General features: G+C 35.2%; 1 protein-coding gene across 2 annotated transcripts; it reads right to left on the bottom strand.

Annotated features, from left to right (window-relative positions):
- Window positions 1–438: 438 nt before the first annotated feature.
- On the bottom strand, window positions 439–18554 carry LOC122530673 (lissencephaly-1 homolog). 2 transcript variants are annotated; one of them, XM_043657828.1, is made up of 8 exons: window positions 18439–18541; window positions 15782–15921; window positions 15313–15460; window positions 5131–5284; window positions 4818–5024; window positions 4179–4589; window positions 3282–3630; window positions 439–2371 (listed from the first exon to the last, which is right to left on the bottom strand). In XM_043657828.1, exons 3-8 carry the CDS (start codon window positions 15348–15350, stop codon window positions 2298–2300), a joined length of 1233 nt encoding a protein of 410 aa, XP_043513763.1. In that variant the 5' UTR covers window positions 15351–15460; window positions 15782–15921; window positions 18439–18541; the 3' UTR covers window positions 439–2297. The 2 variants fall into 2 exon arrangements, with proteins under 2 accessions (XP_043513763.1, XP_043513762.1); XM_043657827.1 differs by lacking the exon at window positions 15782–15921 and having other exon boundaries at window positions 18439–18554.
- Between the last annotated feature and the right edge of the window lie 24 nt (window positions 18555–18578).

The following is an 18578-nucleotide window of genomic DNA, read 5'->3' as shown; positions in this document are numbered from 1 at the left end:
ATAATATATATCATATATTATAAATATACAATGTGTATACGTGTTTGTGTACGTGTGTTAACTTTTTTTTTTCTCTCTCTATATTATAAATGTAAAATACTGACATGCATGTACTTGCAGAGTCGTGACTTAAATCGTACGCATTGCTGGCCTCTACGAAACCTGCGAGTATCGTACATGCCTCGTGAGCGAAATCGAGGTACACGAGGTCGGTCGGTTGACAAGAAAGAAAAAAGTCTGTTCTAGTTTTACACGCGAGCCTTTTCAAACAACGTACGTGTACACGTGCGATCTCGCCACGCTCCGATTCCAAGGAATCGTTTTGTACAAGAGTGCTACATTAAATTCTATCGGGAGAAAGAAAAAGTAGACGATGTTTTAGATTGACAGACGAACGAAGCTGTTTAGTTCTAATAGATTACAATTGGTCTTGTTTTATTTTACGGAAGAATTTCCGTAATTTCATCGGTTCGTTTCAGACAAACAAGGATAGTTGCTCCCAAAAGAACAGAACTTCCAATGTTCGTGATTGCTACAAGATTTTTTTATTATAAATGGATCGAAAGATGGCAAACAACGATGCACGAACGACGACGAAACACACAGGTAATACAGCAGAATCATGTTAAACTGAATGAGAACTTTTGTTTTTATTGTTCATCAAAATAATTTAGTGCCACATCGAGTCAAATGGTCTAGCTCTTTCTTGGGCAGGTTTTTCGGGGGCAAATGGACATAGGGGAAACGGAGAGGCGCTTATCTAGACGAGGGAGGAACAATGGTAGGAAAAATGTAATAGCGGACAGTAGAGTATATCGTTTGAAAAATCGGCCTTAATCAATTAAGCATTGTTACATGAAGTCTCGGCAAATGCCTGCGTAAGTATTATTATTATATATATATATGGGTGTGTGTGTTGAGTGTGCACCGATCGATCGTACACTCGTGGCCTGATTTATAATTTTCTCTTTCTTCTCTTCCTTATGTTTCTTGTCTACGTTATGTCTGCACTACTCCTAATAGTTTAGAACTAAATATACAACTAGTACCCCTTGTATTTCGGGACCCACGCAACGAATTATGTGGCTCAAGTACTTTCATGCGAATACACGCTTCCAAACTTCTTTCCACGTATTTCCTTCTTCGCTAATCGCACGCTCCACTTGGCCGTTCCTTGCTTCTAGTATTATCGTTAATAATGCACGTTGATTGGACGTCATGCACTGCCGAAAGCTTATATGTTGTTTACCAATACAATAATATTATTCCTTTAGCATTGTGTTCGCCTTCGGCCGATCTCACTAGATATTCGTTCGTTCGTTCGTTCAATTTTTTTTTTCTTTTTTTTTTGTCAGAAAAATTCGAAATATTTTTGTCGTATAAATAGTACGCAGATATCGAATATGCAGTGTGACTAAACGTTCCAAATGGGCACTACTTGATCCTCAATTTAATTTGAAATCTATCTACCCGTTTGGCACGTTTATTCGCACTTTGTTAGTACATTGTGTATCTTTTTACTTTTTTGTACGAAGGAACATGCCACATACTCGGTCCAAGGTTGGATTGAACTTTATCGACGCTCACAGTACACGACAAATAATTTTCTCTTTTTGCGTGTATACGCGCGCGCATCCCTCTGTATGTCATACATGCCGGTGTCATTTTTCCGACGCCAAGAACGCTCGAGGAGAGGTCAGCATAGCAAAGGAGCGATCATGATTTTTTCTTATATTCCAGAGATCCAAGCTGAAATTCTTGTCATCGTCGATAGATTGAGAAAGACGACGCGTTCGAACGATCCAAATGTACATTTACAATTACACACTTCGTAGATGAGACAATGTCTCCGTGGAACAATCAACCAATCGTTTCGATGAAGCAACATGTTGCCGATACCATTTTTTATCAGTAGATTCGAGACACTTGAATTTCTTTCATTTCTTTTTTTTTTTTTTTTCATCGTCGACGAAATTATGGCAATGTCCTCCTCATGAAAGAAAATTAATTTCGACCGACTCTCCTCGAATCGTACAGTTCGTTATCGTAAAACGTATATGTAATATTAATAATTACTAATTATACTTTATTATAAATTAATTAAAGAGCTCTTAATCGTACGTGTTTATGTGTGTATAATAATATTAATATTAATAATAGTAGTATGTACGATAACATTTTTTTGTAGCAGCTTACTCTCTCGGCCGTTTTCATCGAATTCGACGCGCATCGTTCGCCTTCTCTCCAAAATCTTTCTTCCTCGACGAAGATTCAATGAGACCCTGATGTTTTGGTGACTAGCGGCATTCCCAAATCTTTACTGTTTGATCGACACTACCGGTGACCACGTAAGGATGGCTTTTGTGAAAATCTACAATTCATTTTATGCAATAATCAGTATATACAGATTATTGAAAAACAATTTTTTGATTTAAATATCTATTGTTACACGTTAAATATTATATTTTTTCATAGAATAAGTCTACCTATACAAAATTGAATTATTTACATATGAGTAACAGATTGAATAAGTATTTACTAAAAGATAAGACAAAAATATCAAATAAACATTGAACTTTTCCACCGTTAAACTAAAAAATATGTAAATCACTGTTTTGAGAAATAAATAATTATATCGGCTTATTACTTTCAAATTTCTGTAAATATCGATCCATTATATTTTTATTACTCAGTTAATATGATGTGTTAATTATCTTTTAAAAATAAAGAGTAAAAACATTCGGGGCTTCAGTGATGACAATGTAAAAATTCATAAAATTTCTCATTCAACTAGTAGTATAAACTTTTTCGATCAATGTACTCTAAAAATAGTACATTGTCAGTGTGTATATCGCATAATCTATAAACTTACATTATATCAAGGCCACATTATAACACAACTCAATTTGTTCTGATATTAATTAGAATATAATATGCCGTTTAAAAAACAATTGTAAATATTTCGAAAGAAGTTATCTTACAGTAAGGCAAATTTCTGCTTCAATTAATCATTTAAGATACATATAAATTATTTCATTTTTAAACATATACATATAAATTAAGAAAACTGATCGAAATTTGAGAAAACAAATATCCTAAGTTATGTAATCAAAATACTTAATCATACGTGAGATAAGAAAAATGATCCAATATGTTACACGATAACTTAATCTCTAATCGATAACTCTTCTACAGCTCTTGGATGACTAATTAAACCTTCGTTGGTTCTTAAATTTCCGAGTAAATGTATTTTGTCGAGTTATAAAGTATTGTGTACTCACCAACGGAGGTGCAAAAGTGGACGTGCGCTTCGAGAGTTTTCATTACCCGTTTGTTGCGCGTGTCCCAGACTCGCAGGGTCTTATCGTCAGAGGCACTGACGATAAACTTGCCACCGGGATGGAAGACGATGCCGCGAACCCAATTGTCATGTCCCAAAAGGGTAAAAAGACAAACACCAGCACCGACGTCCCATACGCGAATTACCTTGTCTCGCGAGCCAGATGCGAGGAAAGGTCCTTCATGGGCACCCTTATTGTCTGCTCCTGCCGCAGCATTGATAGATGCCCTTGCACTGTCTGGTGCCCATGCGATACACTCCACCACGTGTTCATGGTCTCTGAGTTCCACCTGATTCAAGAAATGTTGAATAATAAAAACACTGAAGAAATTCCGTATAATCCAAATTCCGTACAATTTATTATTATAAATTGCCTAATAACTCTTTAATAAAAACTATTAGAAAGATCATGATCGAGTCATACTTCACTATATAACTTATAAAACATGTCAATTTATTAATTATTTACTTCACTATATTAGAATAATATAGTAACTTTATTCAAGTCACTTGAATGTTTTGTACAATTACTGTCATTAGTTATTCGATTTAAAATACTTGTATTCATTTTTACTGCAGCAGGAATGTCACGTAATTAAATGATCAAATTCTGTTGTATAACGTTTTACAATTATACGAGTAATGGAAATTCTAAGGCAAAATAATTACAATACGATTAGTAGTATAATGTCAGTAGATAAGAATACGTATAAAGAAAACTTTTCTGAACATTGAGTGCTAATTCACAATGACTGAAAATTTAAATCTATTGTCTACCTTTTAAAATAGGAAACAATTCTGCTAAAAAAAATCTACGATTTTTTTCACGTAGAATTACCTTTGTTTCCTTTGTTGCAACATGCCAAACTCGTACCGTTTGATCGTTCGAGCAACTAGCAATTAATTCTCCACAGGGACTGACTCTGGCCATCCGAACCCATTCTCTATGTCCCGTCAACGTTTTAACACAATACCCTGTCGCGACTTCCCATATTTTGATGGTCTTATCCCTAGAGGCGCTCACTACGAAATCTCCTTGTGGCACAAATGCGACAGAGCTGACACTGTGATCATGTCCGTGCATGGTTTTCACGCAGGCGAATGACTGGTGAAAGTCCCACAACTTAATAGACATGTCTGCACTGCATGAGACTAACAGTTTCCCGGAGACATCGAAAGAGACGTCCTGTACGCTGTCAGTATGTCCTTTCAATGTTCTTTCGAATTCGCCACTCTCGAAATCCCACACCTGAGAGGAATTAATACAAATAAGAAAATCAATTCCAACAAGACCTGAATGGGAGTAACTTACAACGAGGGACATAACATAACTGGAGCAATTAGCTTGACTAACTCAAACGACTGCATCAAAAAGTCAGAATAAATATCGTTTCTTAGACTAAATACACGTTCGTTTCAACGTTTCATGCTAGTTTCAATTAGATTCTTGTTAATTTTGAGAAATTAGTGATCCTACCTTGATGGTGGCATCTTCGCTGGCAGACACTATAAGACTAAAAACCGGGTGAAAAATAACTCTGTTGATGGGAGCTCTGTGTCCAGTGAGACTGTACTTTTCGGGTGGCCTCGGTATCCACTCAGATGGTGACCGTTTGCTACGTGTCGGTGCTCCTTCGATGAATTCTTTCTCTGCTTCAGACAGTTTGGATTCCAGTTCCATTACCTGAAACATTTAAGTAGTTGATTAAATATTTATTCGTATCTATTTTACTATTTCTGATTCAGCACTTTAACAAGGCATTGATTCTGAACTGATTCTAAAATTTTACCTTCTTTTGCAAACGTATGACCGAGGTCCATTTCTTTTCCAGAAGACCCCCATATTTTCTTTCCACTTCCCCAGGCATGTCGGCTTCTTTCTTGAACGCTTCGAGCGCATCTTGATAGCCATTAGTACTGAGATAGTCCGCAATCGCCTTATTTCTGAAATAAACAATTAATTTACAACACACTACAGAGGTAGTTAGCAGAAATCGATATCGTGCATAATTTTGTGATCGAAACCAGTTCTAAATAGGAAGCACAATTAATCGTAGTAACGCAACAATTTTTTCCCTGAATAACAATTATAAATGCAAAGCAATCTCTGTCTTGTTATTCACACTCGTTAGCAACTATGTACATTTAAACTTTGTACATTTGACATACACTTTCCGCAGTATCGAGTATAAAATAACAGAGTATAAATACAAAGTTTTGCCAAAACATTGATTATTTTAATTTATGTATTAAAAAGTTGCAAGATAATTTTATTTTTATTCATTAAACAAGTGCAGCCTAATCGTCGTAGGTTGAATCTTATCTTGTTTACCACATAAGACTCAAATAATTTCTTACTTTCAGCCACTAATGTAAATTATCAAAACTGAACCATTGATTTCTCTATATATACATATATTTAATAATCCGTTAATCCGTAAAGTGGTTTAATCACACTCTTTTGTTTACAAATGAAACCTCGCCATTGAAACTCCCATCGCAAGGAGGGAAGATGAGATCTTTCCATTAGCGGAAGTAACAGAGGTACTTGAACATTCTCCGTTAGCCTCATTTTATGAAACAAACTTTCTTCGTCGCTTCAACGTGTGAAATGACGCTGGGAACTGCACGTATCGCTCCTCCTTCGCAGTGCTTCACAGATACGGGTCTTAACATTGAACTATTAAAATTCTTTTCGTTACTTCATTGTGTCACGATTTTACTAGTCCGACAATCGACTTTCTATAACTTTCTGGTCAGAACGCTATGTTGGTTCGTTCATTCATTAAAAGTAAATTTATTTTACTGAAGTAAATTTATTTTACTATTTATTTTTCTGAAATTATTCTTTGAGATTGGTTTTCGGAGCTCTGCATGCTGTACGAGTGCTCCCGCGATATTCAGACCGCGCTGTAGACAATCTAGAAGGGTTGGCTGTTGGCACGATACCGATCAAACTCCATTCCAACGTTTTCATACAACTTTGATTCATACCATCGCGGAATTCTAACGGGCAAGATGCATCGACCATGGTATCGCGGCCAACGGCCGAGCTATGGTTTTCAATAACGACATTTAGCTAACAACCGTTTGCAAACCGTAGGCCGATACAATAGAGGGCACAGGTTGAGTACGTGGGAAAGAGATTGAAAGTCGGGCAGAAATTATACCGGGGTGAAAGGCCTGAAGTCGGCCGTTCGTCTCTGTTCACCTGCTTCCACGTGATAGTACGTGGCGAATTATCACCATAAGTTTTGTTCCGCAACCGTTCGAATGCCGGCAAACAAAGCAAACAGCCGGAAAGCACGATCGATTCTCTTTCAACGATCCATCGAGACCTTTCACTCGATCGTGTACGGATCAGGCCAGATGATAATAAATCACCGTCCGCCACATAGAACCACTTCGTTCCCTGTTATCGAGGACGAAACCATTTCGTTAATTATTCAACTGTTTTAGGAACCAGCCGTCGATAAATCACGAGCAGAGAAAGTTACGCAGGTGAGCAAGAACGCATTCGTCCGAACATCGGCCCAAACAAACGAAATCGAGCTCGATCGTTTAAAAGAGGATGATCCTGAAACGATACACTAAATTTATAGAGTTATATATAATGTTACTATAATATTATACTAAATATTATATTATATATATAATTATATTATACTAAAATATTATATTATATATATAATTATATTATACTAAAATATTATATTATATATAATATTTAGTATAATGTAAAATAAATATTAAATAAATATTATAAATAAATATATAATATAATATTATAAATATATTACAATATATATAATATTTATTTATAATATAATATTATAATTAAATATTATAAATATAATATTAAATAAATATTATAAATAAATATAATGCTAAATAAATATTATATTATATATAATTCGAACGGCTTTGAAATCGGCTTAGAGATGCTTCCAAATTTGATTATCCTCCTCAACACGTGTATTTGCCAGTTTCTAAAAATTAATTTTCTATCCTTTGATTTACTTTTAACATGTGTCTTGAATCTCTAGGCTAGAGTGCACGCCATAAGACGGAAGAAAGAATCCTGCCCGATTTTCGATCGATTCAAAATTACATCGTGCACGAAACAGGCCAGACAACAACGATTCTGGTTGTTTTATGCTCGCATGAATTTCAAGGATCGCGGATCGCTCGACCGACGTGATCTTCTTTTATGTAAAGACGATCCCTTTCCACTCTCTTTGGCTCTCTTCTCTTTTTTCATTTACCTTAACACACCCGTCAACGAGTATCGTGTGCACGAGATATAAGGTTTCCCATCGCAGGTACGCGCCACGAGAACTGCATCCGTACGCGTGTTGCGCTTAGATACCTTGAACGAATCTCTATCTCTGTCCTTTTCCAAGTTAATTAATTTTATAGGGACTAATTTAATTTTTGATTCACTTGGAAATGAATTTCATACGATCTAACGCTAATCTGCAAGTAACCATTCAAGTTTATTATCACGGTATAATTACACTACCAAGCTACAAAACACGGATGTTGGCATTTTCTTTTTTTGCCAACATCGTCTTTGCAATTTACTATTTTCTATTCGCACTTAAGAATCTCTTTGAATCGTGCACGCGGAGTAAACGCCAGTCATGGAATAGAATTCTAACAGATAACCAATGCTGTTTATATCATTATTAATTGGCTATTAACATTTAACAGGGCGCGTAAAAGCATGCGAGATAAATGCGGGGATTCATTTCACTGCAATAAAACCCAGCCGGCGCGGCTTGCTTCTCGCACGTTCGTGTAAATCTCAAATCTTTAATTACAGTTCCATACAAGCCGGAATAACAAGATGCATAGCTTTTAGAAAGTGATTCTTGCTTCTCAATCAACGAAAGTTTTCCAGCTGAACGAGCCTGTTACTTTCGTGAATGATCTTCTTCCTTTCAGTCAGATAAATATCGATGAACAACAACAATTTCTCGTTTCCTAAATGATGCATAAATAAGAGCGTGGGAAATGCAGGGGGGAAAGAAATCTTTTAAAAACGTCATTTCAGTAATTAAGAAATTAAAACGAAAGTGACAAATAACGTGAGTGGATAAATAATGTAAGAAGCGAAACAGACAGAAAACCGTATTTTATATTTATTGGAAATTTTCAGTTCTGACAGCCGCGTCTCTTACCGCCATTTCAATTCTTCAATTGAACGATTCACGTCAAGTGAAATAAGATCCTTCCTGACACGAATCACTCATGCTATAATCATCCCGCTACTCATGGCAATTCCTCGTGGCAGGAGTTATAAATAGTTTAGTCGAATTCATGGAAAAAGTATGGACACATGAATGCTCGAGGGAAAATGTTATTTAATATAATAAAAAAGTTAATGAATTCTTGATTATAAAAGATTCGTAGGCTGTCAATCTAATTTCCCTTTTACTTTCAAAGTTTTACTCTTTCTGTACTTTTCATCAAGAATATAAATAGATCTTCGTTCGCAAGAAAAAAAAATAACAACTTCGAGATCACGCTCGTTTAATTACAATATTTATAAATAATTTAAAGATCATTACATGAAAATATATTCGATTAAAAAAAAAAAAAAAAAAAGAATATTCGTAGAAATCTGTATTAAAAGAAAAAGCCGTATTTCACTACAATAACAACCTGCTACGCAAACAGGTCATTTTCTTCAACGTGAAACGCATCGTTAAAAATGTCATGTCCCGGGGGTGTAATTCTTTGTTCCATCCCTTCAAAAATGAATGCCTTGGGAACCCTTTTAGACGCTGGTTCGTATCGATCGCGTTTTACACCACTTTCACCCTTCCCCCCTATTATTTTCCACTTTCTTACATGGTTAACGAAACAGAATGGGAGAAACGTTGACCAACGTGAAGGGGAGGAGCTTTATCGATTGCTAGGTCTCATTGCAGCCACGCCGATCTTCCCCAACTTTCGTGCAATACTCGACTCGAGTACTTTATAAGACTCGAATGCACACTTGCCAACATTCGTCCGCCTTTTTCTCGCCCGTCGTTATCCTTATTAAGAAATCTACCGAATCTCGTTCTTTTTAACATTGTGCTCAACCATGTGCGTAATTGTGACTGCCCGTAACTCAAAGAAACAAACTGAAAACTCCGTTTCACTTGTTAATTTAGTTGTAGATTTCACTTGCATGGGAAACACTTAAAAAGTCATTCCTTTTTTATTTTTTAGATAATGACGCAACTGATTGCATGAAAATTTTACTTTTCATTTCATTGTGTATATAAATATATGTGATATAAATTCACATAAAAATCTCCACTCTAATGATATTAACCAGTTCGGTCAGCCACAATTAGCTTGCCAATTGCATTGTTTCGTAGCTTTTACATTAATAATTAGTTTCAACTCTAATAAAAAAAAAAAAACAATATGACACTGTTTCATCAAGTATTCCGGGTTTAAATCGATCGCTTCCTGCAATGAAAGCTAGCCAACGGCAGTCCAGTTAAACGTTCATACGTAGCAATTTCCCTATTTCCCGGATTTTAACGTTTTCGTGGACAATTTTTACGCGCAAATGTGGAGAAAACAAAAAAATGAAAACGAGTAAGTAAAAAGAGCAAGTTCTCCAGTTACCGATTACCGACCGGATCGATGAACGTTTTAGCAACGAGGCTTAAATTTCACTTGGTGACTCTAAAGACGAAGCATCGAAGCCTGATAAGAGACAGATATTCTAAGTGACCACCTGTAATGATCAATGAAGCCATCTGCCTTCTATATTTGTCAGTTTCTTTCCTGATCCTGTGATTCAGAGGTTCCGGTGATTCTGAAAAAGTATAATTTCTAAAATTGTAACGCTAGCAGGTACTAGAATTTAAACAAATGGAAGAATAATCTGAGTGCTTCTTCTTCGTTTTGTCTGTCAATCGCGATTTTTGGAACTATTATTGCATAATTGGGATTATCAAGAAATAATTACCAATTAAGAAACTTATCTGCAATGAAAGTTCATCTTGCTCGATTTACAAGTAATAATTTTTTAAATATCAAATATTTGTGATTTTCTATTAAAATTCGTACCATCTATCTGATGAAATGATTCAGTCTTAATTTTAACATTAGAAGTTAGTTAATTAACTAACGCAAACAAATTTACTAATACAGAATGTCAATCAATCAAAAATCTTCTCAATTGATCTGGACTTGAATAAAATTCAAGTTTATAGTATCGGAGAAATCCATAATCATGCAAATATGTGAAGTTGAAATTAAAATTTAGAATAAAAAATTTTTCATTCGTATAATTTTCATAAGCAGCTTCGGACTTTGCCCATTTTTCCATAAATTCCTAATAAAGCTGCGCTTCAAAGATATTTAAATTGTATGCTAATGAGAAAGAGACTCAAGAATTTTGCACTATCTCAAACATTATATCACTTTTATTTTTGAAACATCATTCTTCAATAATTCGACATTAGCTTAACATAACTTTCTCATAATCCCGTTTCCTTTTTCCCGTCTCTTTCACAGTACCTGCTGTAAATATCGTAAATATTTTTCAGTCCCTCCATACCTGCCGTTAAGAAAGTCCTTTCGCAGCTGTCCGTTACAAGTCGTCTATACATTGAAAAGCTATAATCAACTGTTAATGTCTCATTACCAAACAACTACATTGTCAAAGAACAGCTTTTAAAGCTTTTCTAGCTTTTAAAATTTCAACAATTAGCGATTGACACGCTAACAACTTCTCAGTATAATGAACTCAATAACGAGCATATTCTCAAATATTCATATAAACAAATTAGCATTGTTCAATTTAGAATAATGTCCAGCGATATGATCTAGCCTAAAGATAATCTATTTTGCAATTGAAATTATAACATTCATTGCGTGCAACACATTCCCTGCACATTGTATCATACTTCGATTCTACATTCTGACCTACTTTAACCCCCGCAACCATATTCTCGGCCTCTAATTTGTAAAACCACGATTCTTCTCCACGATACGATTTGTCTCGTTACGAAATCGAAGCTGGGTAAAAGTTTTTAACATTTCTCGGAGGAATTCCCAGAACAAAAAAAAAGAAGCAGAGTTTTAAAGATAGAGAAACATTTATTTATTAAACCCCAACGCCGTCTTATGATTTCAGAAGCGCGCGAGGAAGAGACTGGAAAAATTTTCTTGCGGAATGGTGTCTAGATGCTTAGTCACTGCTATTTGAATCTTCTCACGACCAAAGGTATTTTCACCTCCGAGAATAGGAAAACGTATACCTGTAGGCGGTCAAGCAACTGAATAGGAAGGAATCCAGTTGATAATCGAGCTGCTTAGAAAGCAAACTGTACTCCCATCTTTATCCTTCTGTACATAACGATAATAAATGATCTTGCTTCTAACAGCAAGATTAGATATTCATACGAAGAATCGTAAAAATATCAGGAATTTGACGAAAAATTGTACAAAGTTGCTATGAATTATCGCGTACGAAAGTTTTGATATTTACACCACTGTGTTTGATACAAAAATTTAAAACCACTGGAAAACCGCCCAATTTGCAAATTGCAATTTCTATGTAACATTTTCTTATAAAAAAGGGGGAGAGGGAGAGAAAAAAATATTTAAAAAATACGGCATCCATGTATAACCAATTTCGTTCTTTGTGCGCGAGTATCAGCCGCGTCTTTCTGCATTTCCCTGGCCGTTTCTTTCTCTCTCGGACCAGGCTTGCAGCGTCGTCCACCGGTTCGACGCGTTATCGATCCCGCTATTCGCGCGTGCTCGAAAGACGCCCTCTCCTGCGGCAGCTGCCGCGCACAACACGCGTCGATCCACGACCGATTTGACGTCACAAGAATTAGCCGGCATCGATCGACACCGTGATCGATACTGTCCCGTTTTCCCATTAATAACACCGAGGGGGTGAGTTGTATCGCGAGCACCGACGCAACCATCCTTGGTTGGCTATCGCGACGCGACGACCGACCGCGACCGTCAGGACCCCCCTTCGAGGAGAAAATTACAGAAACGCACTTCGTTTTTCGTCACGCTGACTTATTGATCTTCGCCATGCCAATTTCTGCCCCCTCGTTTAGAACGAACCCCGTTAATTGGCCATTCGAGGGTAACCATAAGGTTTCGAGCAGACGCGATTACGATAACTTGCTGTTCGATGATGGCTCAGCTTTTTTTTTCTTTTTATTAATGAATAAAGTGATGAGTAATGTGATAAAAAAAAAACCATAGATTGCGTACATGTGACAATTTTACCTAATGTTTGCCTAGTTTAAAACAGGAGTTTCATTGAAATACAGAAATTTTCTATTACACGCGTGTTATTATATATTCATGAATACGGCACGCTCTACAATTGACGTCATTATGACGTTTTACAAAATTCCAATTGAATGTAATATCAATTTGACGATATACACGTAACATGTATCACGCTGAAAATGATTAAACGTTGATTAAACGAATTAATTTCGGAACTTTATGCGATATTTGCTAAACTTTCTTAGTCGTGTATTTTCAACGAAGTAATTCTTCTTCTATTTGTGAAATAATTTCCAAACAATGTTGCACAACGTGTGATATTGTTTCCAACGACGTTGGAAGTATGTTCAACGTTGAGCCTTAACAGGAAAGATACTTTCTTTTTCAAGAAAGATACGAATAAATTTATGTTCAGAAATATTTGTTTAAAACGGTAGTTTCGCTGAGTTTCTCTTTGCCATAAGATATAATGACTCATGATTGATGAGACACTGATTAATCTGACGAATCTGAATCAAACTACTTAATGGTTTACAGATCGCGGGATTCATGTGAATGAAAATGTATATGAATCAACTTGTAACCATATTCTATTTTGTTGTGTGTATGTCAAAATATACGCATGTACAATTCACATCTAAATTTACTTTTACTATTTAACTAATAATAATTATCATTCATATTACGTCGTTACTATCATTACTTTTTTTCCCATTATACTTGATCATATATTTATATCGCCCTATTTATTTAGATCCCATATTCATAAACTTTATATTCGGCTTTCTCGACATCAATTTCCAACAGTTGGATTAAGACATTTCAAGATAAGAATAATACGAAGTAAGCTTAATCCCAGTGATTAACACATGATGCTACAACCAAAGAGACATATGCAAATACCGTTCAACTTAACCTTCATATAAAAGTTATATAATTTCAGAAGAGTTTCGTTGTTATTTCAGTATTCTGCTACTCCACTATTTTATAAATTTCTATTTTCCCATTTGAAAATATAACTATAATATAATCTAACTCTTTATCAATTATTATACAAAATCTATTTATTAACTTGACATTCTAATAATATCCTAAATCAAAATACCATGTTGTCTACCATATTTATTAGCCACAAAAAATTTGGTCACATTCTACTCATCTTTTTTTTTTTTTTTTTTAATTTTACTAATCTATGATGTCTTAAATGTTACACAATCCACAATACTTGCAAAATAATATCAGATCTCAATAGTGATATTCTGAATCCCATCCCTAAGCTCTATCACCGTAAAAATGAAGGAAAAGGAAAGTGGCGAGTACGCAATAGGGCCTTTTGTTCTCGAGTATTCAACTGAGATTAATGCGACCTTACTGGATAAAATTTCGTTGCGTTGCAATCCCTTTCATCTTTTCCTGTTCTCGTGGATAATCTCGCGGTGATTCTACTCATTATACACGCGGTACTTGTGTGTAACAATTGACATGTTGATGCGTTCATTATACTTATAAATCTTACAACAATTCTTACTACAAAGACATATCACATACTTATGCTTCTACACTGCAATCTCATTGTCAGTTTCTTTCAGTAAATAATGGTTTCATTTGCAAACAAGTGCTCATGATGTATTATCTTTTACTTGTTTTATCATTTGAACTATTGTTTTTTTTTTTTAATACTCTAAAATTAAAAATATACCGTTCAACTACATTGTTTTCATTAAAAAAGTGAAAAATTGTATGCTATTAACATATGTATCTAATTCATGCAAAACTAACAAGATTATATCACATTCTTAATATTTGACTATTAATGAGAAATAAAAATTACAAAAATCACCGTGTATTCGAAAAGATTTTAAATCGAAAAGCAAATTTTCGATGCTCTTGAATCCCACGACGAATGTTCTATTTTCTATAAATAGATTTATCGTGGTTTCCAACCGATTAAACACACTCAATTCAATTAAGAATAAATATCTCATCCAAAATCAAACTTCTCCCTTCTTATTACACGAGCATTGTAACCCATGCCTGATCGTTTCTTCATTATTAATTAGTATGCATCACGCGTTACAAAACATGCTCTGGCTATAATTGCGCGATAAAAATTTCACGCGACATGTTCCTTTTCCGTGTGTGTTTCGCAACAACAATATACATATTTACTATTCAGTTCTAATTACTATTTCAATTACAATAATTGCCAGAACTATAATAATAACAATTAAATATAATCTTATAAATATCCTTCAATCAATTTTTTTTCTCTGCACGTTCTCAATTACATTTTAATACCATTCTTTGATATCAGAAAAAAAACAAATAAAAAAAGACAATTATTATGTAAAAAAATTGTGACATTTCGAGCTATAAAAGAAATTACAATAAAACTCCATTCGTTCAAATTTTGCTTGTTAGAACGAAATTTTAATTAGTACTTCATTAAATGAATTCATTTCAATTGAATCGACTCGTTTCAATATGTTGTATCTTATTATCTATTTGAACGAAAAATCATAAATGATAAAAAGACTCGATGAATCTCTATTATTGTTTTTTTGAACTTTTTCTCCAGATGAGCTAAGAGATAAGTGGAGTTCTTTTACCGCGTGTAATTCTATGTAGTTAGTACAACGTAAAAGAAAATCCTGACGGTTGTAATTTTGATAAATGAGAAAATAATTTTAGAAACTTACAACTCCTCCCTCTGACGTTGAGACAGCACCATTTTCATGATCCTCGCGTGTGTTTACTGGCTGATACTCAACAATGATTCAAATGAGCGCGACTAGATTCTTCTCCAGTCACCTCTTGATTACTTTAATACTCAGCCATCGACATCGCCTGCAATAGAAAAAAAAAAAATATTTTTTTAAATTTTTAATACAGTTTCATCATCAAAGAAATGACATGCACCAAATTACAAATTTCGATCATAGAAAGTATTGAAATATATAATATTTATGGATAAGTTATAATCCTTTGGTCAAATGATAGAGATTAAAATGAAATTAAATGCCATAAAAGTAATAAAATTTCCTTTTTATATTTGTCTTTGTACAATTTTCTTAAGAAATTTAGCAAATTTTAATAAAATATGGAATTCTAACTTAATAGACATATAGTTTCTTCAATAAGTACTACTATCATCACTGCAGAACTCACACAAATAACAATCTCACCACATATACCGTGGATTCAAATTTTCATTCATAAAATCGTTCCTCAATCACGAACAATATATCAACATCAACATCCAATATCTTCTTTTTTTGATCCTCAAGCACTTATCATTTGACCCACACCTATTACATATATACATAAAATACAATAATTATATTAAACAAATAGTAATAATACTATCGATCGATCAAATGTAAATAATATTTTGTCTTTACACTTAAATTATGGGAAAGTTTTTTTATTTCCGCAAACTTACTTTTGAAAATACTTCCACGAAACGACTATTTTCTTATTCAGTAAAAAAAAAAAAAGGAAACGTACAAGCATGAAAGGAAATTTAGACGAATGTGTGAGAACTGTTTGTCCTAAAATCCTTAATGGGTACAATAACATGCTTCTAACTCTCACAATTTATTTTACTTTCCATCTATGGAAAAATGCGAGGTGATTCGACGAAGAAACTTCATCCACTTTTTTGCTTTTTCTCTACTAAAATGATATATGTTAGAAGCGATATACAGAAATTTTAATTCATAATTATAAATTTAATCCTCGATGAGTGATGACGCAATTTTAAAAACAACGCGATTAATAAATTAATAAATAAATAAGCAAATGTACAACTGCAACGATAGACACTATTTAAATACGACATTTGTAAACAACATTAGTTAGCAGTGACATACTTGCATATTGCCTGCTTTGCGTTAATCACAAAATTTCCTTCATTAATACTTTACATGAAAGTCAACTCTTTACCTATACGAAAAATGAAAATCGTCGAATTTTACATTTTAATAATGACGGAAGTTTTCAAGGATATTGCAACACTAGTCAGCTGCAAACAGCGTACAAGGACCAGAATATTGATTATATTCCTTGGTTCATGCGACACCCACCCTTGCGATGCAATCCGGTGGAATGACATAACATTTGGCAAAACACGCGGGTCACGATCAAATAAACAGAAACGCAATTGGACGATGATGATTGAACGATGGTCTACTGTAATTGGTGAATACGAAACGATATCAGCCAATTAGAATGGACGAATCGAGAGCGGCCATCTTTCCCCGGTAATGTTCAAGCCTGATCTGACGATCAAAAAACGCTGCTCTTCAAACAACCCTTTCTATTGGTTTTTTCGTGCGTAAAGAATTGTATCATAAGAAGAAATGCTTTAAGAGAGGAGAAGGACCTTGACAATCGAGAAAGTGCGCTGCGTCGTCGCGACGCTTTACGACGACGCTTATCGGCGCGATGCGCCGTAATCGATAAACCCTCGTTGTCGTGTGTTTCACCTTATGGTACATTCAAATATTCATCACGGCCTCCTTTTTAATTCCCTCATGTTAATATGCATTAGAAAAACTCGTAATAGAACTGTTCGATCAATTCACCGAATCTGTTCTATTAATATCAACAATTAAATCGATATCACTTTGATTAAAAACAACTCTAATTTTCAAATGCATTCACACAGTCACAAATCAACTTAAACGTAGATTCGATGGTATTAAATTTCTTTTTTTTTTTTAACGGAAAGCTGCATTTAACGAAGAAACGAAGAAACGAAGAAACTCGAACTCGTTGGAAAATGTTCTCATAGAAGAAGATGGAAGACAGACGCTACTTCAAACGATAATGTTTGAACGATTGAGTTGCTTTCTAATTCGTGATTTTGCTTAGGCACGTACGTATGCGATATTAATGACCAATGATTTTTTGCAACAGCTATTTCCGGGATCATCAGTACGGGTGAGCGACTGTTGGCCTTCTTGAACCCGTGTACCGCGATCTACCTGTGGCTTCGCTTTTTCTCAGTTCTAATCTTCTCGCCGCTACTCGAAAAGTTACTCGAGATCGTCCACTGTTGCAAACATTATCACACGTACTCGTTTACGCGCGTACGAATAGGACAAATAGAAACTCAAAACTCGTTCAACAACAATGCTAATTTTCATGAAAAAGTACGCGCAACCACGAGAAATCTAAACCTGACACGAACTGATAAAATATCGATGCTCTTGCGTTCCAAAAATGCAAGAACATCAGGAAGAATTCAGTCCGCTGACAGACTCCGACAGCTGATCGCTCTAACAACGACAGCATCTCGCACAAACAACGTCTGTCAAAAGATATGATCCGATCATTTCCTATTATCGAGCTGAGCTGACAGATAAGATAATAGCTCGAGATTAAGAGAAAACTGAAACTCGACAGAAAGATTCAAGTAGCGTGGCTCGGTAGTTGCGGCAAGGCGATTGTGATACCCCACAACGCAAACGGTCATTCGCGAAAAAATCAATTCGAAGTGACGTGCAACATGTACATTGAATACGTGTGGAACGCGGCTGGATGACTGACGGAAAGTCATCAGCTAACGTGGTAAACGGTATTCAATCGGTATTCAATCGAGTGTACACTGTCAGGCAATGTCATGTCGGTCAGGAAGCGCTGCTAGAAAATCATTAGGCGAACGCGGAACAACCGTTTGTTGTAAATCGCGCACGGCCATTTTGCTAGAACCTGTCACGTCTGGTTGCAGTACATTTGCCAGTCGGATCAGTCTACTAACTAACGGATACAACGTAGGAACACGTAGGGATACGTCCGTATGCTTGGCATCCGATACTCACTCTTTTTGTCGGAGTAGCAGTAACCGGGATCCTTTGAGATTGGAAAAAATCACAGGGAAACCGGACGAACACAACCACCGAAGAACTCTGTACTCGAGATAACTTCTGCGATAGGACTGTTTCACGAGGTGGCGCCTGCG

Source organism: Frieseomelitta varia, unplaced genomic scaffold, assembly GCF_011392965.1.
Source record: "Frieseomelitta varia isolate USP_RPSP 00005682 unplaced genomic scaffold, Fvar_1.2 scaffold_351, whole genome shotgun sequence".
NCBI lineage: Eukaryota > Metazoa > Arthropoda > Insecta > Hymenoptera > Apidae > Frieseomelitta > Frieseomelitta varia.
Note: the sequence above shows the minus strand (reverse complement) of the source record. Positions and strands in the feature narration are given on the sequence as shown.

Excerpts from the sequence above, each read along its gene's own strand:
- LOC122530673 (XM_043657827.1), bottom strand. The coding sequence starts at position 15,350 with ATGAAAATGGTGCTGTCTCAACGTCAGAGGGAGGAGTT. Across the intron at positions 5,025-5,130 it reads TCATACGTTTGCAAAAGAAG|GTAATGGAACTGGAATCCAA; the intron begins GTAAAATTTTAG and ends TAAATGTTTCAG. Across the intron at positions 4,590-4,817 it reads GCGAAGATGCCACCATCAAG|GTGTGGGATTTCGAGAGTGG; the intron begins GTAGGATCACTA and ends AATTCCTCTCAG.